This window comes from Vigna unguiculata, chromosome 7 (assembly GCF_004118075.2).
Source record: "Vigna unguiculata cultivar IT97K-499-35 chromosome 7, ASM411807v1, whole genome shotgun sequence".
Classification (NCBI taxonomy): Eukaryota; Viridiplantae; Streptophyta; class Magnoliopsida; order Fabales; family Fabaceae; genus Vigna; species Vigna unguiculata.
Genome location: NC_040285.1, coordinates 33,555,948 through 33,560,401, shown reverse-complemented (window position 1 = coordinate 33,560,401; position 4,454 = coordinate 33,555,948). Strand labels below are relative to the sequence as shown.

Sequence of the window (4,454 nt, the reverse complement as noted above, 5' to 3'; positions counted from 1 at the left end):
TTTAGTATCCAAGGAACTCCACATCATATATGTTTGATTGATGCCATTAAAAATACCTCATTGCCGCACTTCCTTTGAAGTCACATAGTTTCTGCTTTCTGTGACATTTGAATTGGCAAGAACCTCTTGTGCAATTTCCCAGTTTCCACTCCTGTCCCAACTCGAGTGCCTAGCATCTGATCGAATGGTGGGAGCTCGATGATCTGAGGACAAAATTGAGTCAGGTTCAGATGTATGGTGGGGTGCTCCATTGCTCCCTCTGCCACGAATCTCCTCATCAAGTTCTTCAATGTTCCTGCGCTGTGATATCTTCAATAGGTCTTCACCAATGTCAAGATCATCTTCAACCTTTGGGCGCCGATCTCCTCCCAAGCCATCATCTGGGTCACGAGGCCGTGCAATGATCGGAGCCAGTGGCCTTGGTACCTCTTCTCTGGCAAATGCCCTGAAATTGTTCCTTGAGGGCTTTACTTTAGTGCAAAACACTTCCAGAAAATTATTCAAACAACCCCGGTTAAAAACATTGATCCTGCTGTCAGCTCTGTACCGGAAGTTTTCATAGGTAGTCTGCAACACAAGAGCCACTCACCCAGTTGGTGAAGATACTCATGATAACAATGGAAGATTTTTTATAAAGTGGTGTGGAATTAGTACTATGAAGATCATCCCTTTTAACTTTCTTTATTCACAGTTACAACTTACAAACTAGTATAAAGGTACATTAATCCATGGAGAATGTTAAAACGTAAAACCAGAAAGGTTAAAAAAAAAAATTGACTGACCTGATTTGTGCCTATGAGATATAAATGAAAACCAGTTAGTCCACCGACAAACCATAGAGAGATGAAACAGTAAGCCATTAGTATCACAGATGCAGGAGATTCTTTCATTGCCTTCCAAACTGTGCCGTCATAATTATCCATCAGAACCTTGATGTAAAGAGCTGAGAGGGAAAACACATAGATGCACAGAATAGTTGCTGAAGAAACAAACATAAAGAAGTAACGATAGTTCCTCTGCAAATTGGAGAAAAGGCCAACAAATACATCAGAACAAAGAAAACAAGTAAATAGCACACTCCGATAAATAAGAAAACTGGTTATCATAAAATGAAGAGGTCATGCTGTCAACTTTCATACCAGACCAATGCACTGGCCCACCCAGGGGCAATGGTGATCAAAACGCTCAACACAGTTATTGCAAATGGAGCAGTGTGAGCAACGAGGAGGACGATACAGCATACAAGTCTCACAATATTTCACCCTTACAGCAATGCCGTTGACTACAACTTCTTTGGTTCGAGGGAACTGGAGACTCGGTGTTTGCCGTCCAGCTCCCCCAACATCAGCAGAGACAGAAGAATCGTAACGAAACTCTTCTTCTGGTGGATGAGAATTTCTTGGAACAATGCCCGGATCACCGGAGGAAGTAAGAAAGAGAACCACCAGAACCTAAAAACATAGGCTGTGAGATTATATTTTGACATGCTATATGGAATCAGTAGAGAAAATCAATATCTTAATAGTGAAATGCTATAACCATTTACCGAAACAGCTTTGAACTTTTATTTAGTAAATTAAAAAATATTAGGGAAAAAACATGGATACATGATGAATTGAATTGATGTTAGTGATTTAGTTAAACCAAGCACACTTCTGCGGTTCTCAGCACTGGTTCATAGCAGGTATAGAGGAAGATGGACAGAATACGTGGTGAACAGTCCAAACAAAAGTAAGCTTTTTGTTGTGGTAGCTTGCATTAAATTTGGACTTCGGAACTTAAAATAGACCGAGCTAAAATTATGTATACAAAAAGATTAAAAAAAAACGAACAGTCAAAGAAAAAATTAGCTGAACTTACATGAATAGTAAAAAGAATAGCCACTGCTAAAATAGCATATCCAGAATTATATGAAGAAAATTCATGCCTGAGATGCCTTGCTACACATACACAAAAGATTATAACTGGAACAATAATCAGCAACAAGGTGACAAACAGGGACCTGGCGTCAGGCCCAAATACCAACCTCCCTCCGCATATGAATTTCTGCAGATGATCATTAGAAAAGTATTAACTACAAAGTACAATAAGAGTTAAAAAATTACAGAAATATAGTTCGCGAAAAAACTAAAACTTTTAATAGACAAAAGAATCCCATATTAGCAGAATGATACATCATTTCAAAAGGGCAATACCATACATTAGACAGGAGAATAATGAACCTTCCTATCTTATCTAAAGCATAAAGACCCCAACGAGGCAAACTGGCTCAAAAATGCAATAAAGTATTCCAACACTTTAGTAAAGAAATGATTGATCCCTTGAAGCAGCCATTAACCAAACACCATCCTATCCTACAACTGTAAAAGGAAAAGAGATTATCTAGATGACATTTCGTGGCAAACAAATACTCGAATGCCATAAAATTTCACACTACTTGTGCCTTTCAAAACCTTTAAGGCATATAAAGAGAAAAGCCAGAGACCATTCAGCAGGTGTGCCACAGAATTGGCCCATCTACAGTATTTTCAGCTTATTTTGGCATATTTACGGCTACACGCCTCTATTTCTTTATGAACTTCAATAGTCCAACCACCATTTCATGAATATGTCCATGATCATCTCGTAACTAATATTATGCAAACTTTGAAGGTCAGTTATCTCTCATGTTTCTCATCCTATTTTACACCTATGACGTAAAACAAATAAGCACCAAACACATGATGAAACATAATCATCCTTCGCTTATCACCTGTCAGATGACCTCTTGTAGGCTGCAGATTAGAATAATTGATAACATGCAGCTGCAATCAATTATGTAGCATCAATCTTCCACTTTACAATACCATCAATATTACTAGCCATCACCCAGTAGCTGTACAGACAACTAATTCATGCGAGAGCAAGGAATTTCAGATTCTAAAGGAATTATTACTTTGTCCTTGGAAGAATGGCCATAAGCTGGTAATAACCACAATATATTTTTCATCCTTCCAGAACTTGTTCTACCACAAACCACTGGATATCACACTAAACATGGCAGTAGTAGACATATCTGTCTGTGCTGCTCGAGTGGTCCATCCCACATTCTAATTTAACCCAATCAATAATCGATACATCCACTTTACAATTTATCTTTTGTCTGGAGTCACTTTTCCAAGAGAATTAAAAAATATTTCATGACAATTCTATTCAGAGGACAGAATCACAAAAAAATACTTGAAATAAATCTCATTCGTCTTAGACAAACGTAGAAAACATAAATAGAGAAGAAAAGGAACTACTCAATGATTTCAATCCAAGGTCTTAAATTACTTCATTATTGTTTTTTAAGCAAAACTATCATAGTATCATTCAAAGATACAGATTAGAGGGGGATCAAAAGCCTAAACTCACTATTGTGTTTAATTCTACCTTTATTTTCACCCGAATACTAAAAACACAGCCTGAGCAAAAAAAAAAATGAGTAAAACTTTCGAGGGGAGGAAGGCCAAATTCTGCACTTCATAAATTATTTCCCCAAAAGTCAAAGCAGGCTAATTGAACCCAACACTTTCAAATAATTAATAAGACGCAATATTAAAAGTATTACAGCAGATACCTTTGCCCTTAAATAATCATAAATCAAACAATTGAGTTGAAAACTAACTGTAATCACGCATAACACAGCTCAGCATTCAAAGTTGTACAGTCCCCCCAGAAAATAGCACATAACCCACCCCAGTACCAGCTCAACTTTCAACACACGCCCAACTTTTAATTTTCAAAATAAAAACATGCTCCAAGTAAAAAATAAAATAAAAAAATCCAGCTCCAACTCGACATTCCTGCAACCAAAACTACCCGAGAAATTCAAAGCCTTTAGCACGAAGCAAATCAAAGAGACACGAACCAGAGCATACCCAGATGGCATAAAAAGCTAAAATTGCAACGAAGAAGAGGACAAGAAGTGAACTTTACATTACTTCCTTTCCAAACTTGGTACACGCGCTTTGCAGCCATGAAGGGTCCTTCTTGGCTGGCACACTAGGTGAGGGAAGAGTTGGAGAGGTGGAAGTGGGAAGTGTTCATCTCACTCCCATTCACGTTCCACAGAACCGGAGAGAGGGTCAAAATTTGTGGGCTCAGTCTGGAATGCGATGGAAAAGCTTCACTGAAAAGAAAAAGAAGAGAGAGAAAAGGGAGTGACTGTGATTCCAGAGATGGCGGTTTCCGAGTTTGGAATTTTGGATTTGCACTGAGGAATGTTTCGGGGGAAATGAAAAGAAAATTTGGAGTGAGTGTGCGCGGCTATAATGTATTGTATTGAAGCCAAATCCAAGTGAAGAAAATAATGATGAAATCAAATTTTTCAACAACAACGCCCTTGTTTTTTTAATCTTCCACCCTCCCTTCATTACACACTTTTTATTATTGGATAATTATTAAATCAATTTATTATAAACTACAGTAAA

At 37.8% G+C, this 4,454-nt stretch overlaps 1 protein-coding gene across 1 annotated transcript; it reads right to left on the bottom strand.

Moving 5' to 3' along the window:
• Positions 1–4,002, bottom strand: LOC114192142 (protein S-acyltransferase 8-like). The gene is made up of 5 exons (XM_028081758.1): positions 3,961–4,002; positions 1,861–2,046; positions 1,140–1,451; positions 783–1,016; positions 1–567 (listed from the first exon to the last, which is right to left on the bottom strand). Exons 1-5 carry the CDS (start codon positions 4,000–4,002, stop codon positions 58–60), a joined length of 1,284 nt encoding a protein of 427 aa, XP_027937559.1. The 3' UTR covers positions 1–57.
• Positions 4,003–4,454: the final 452 nt, after the last annotated feature.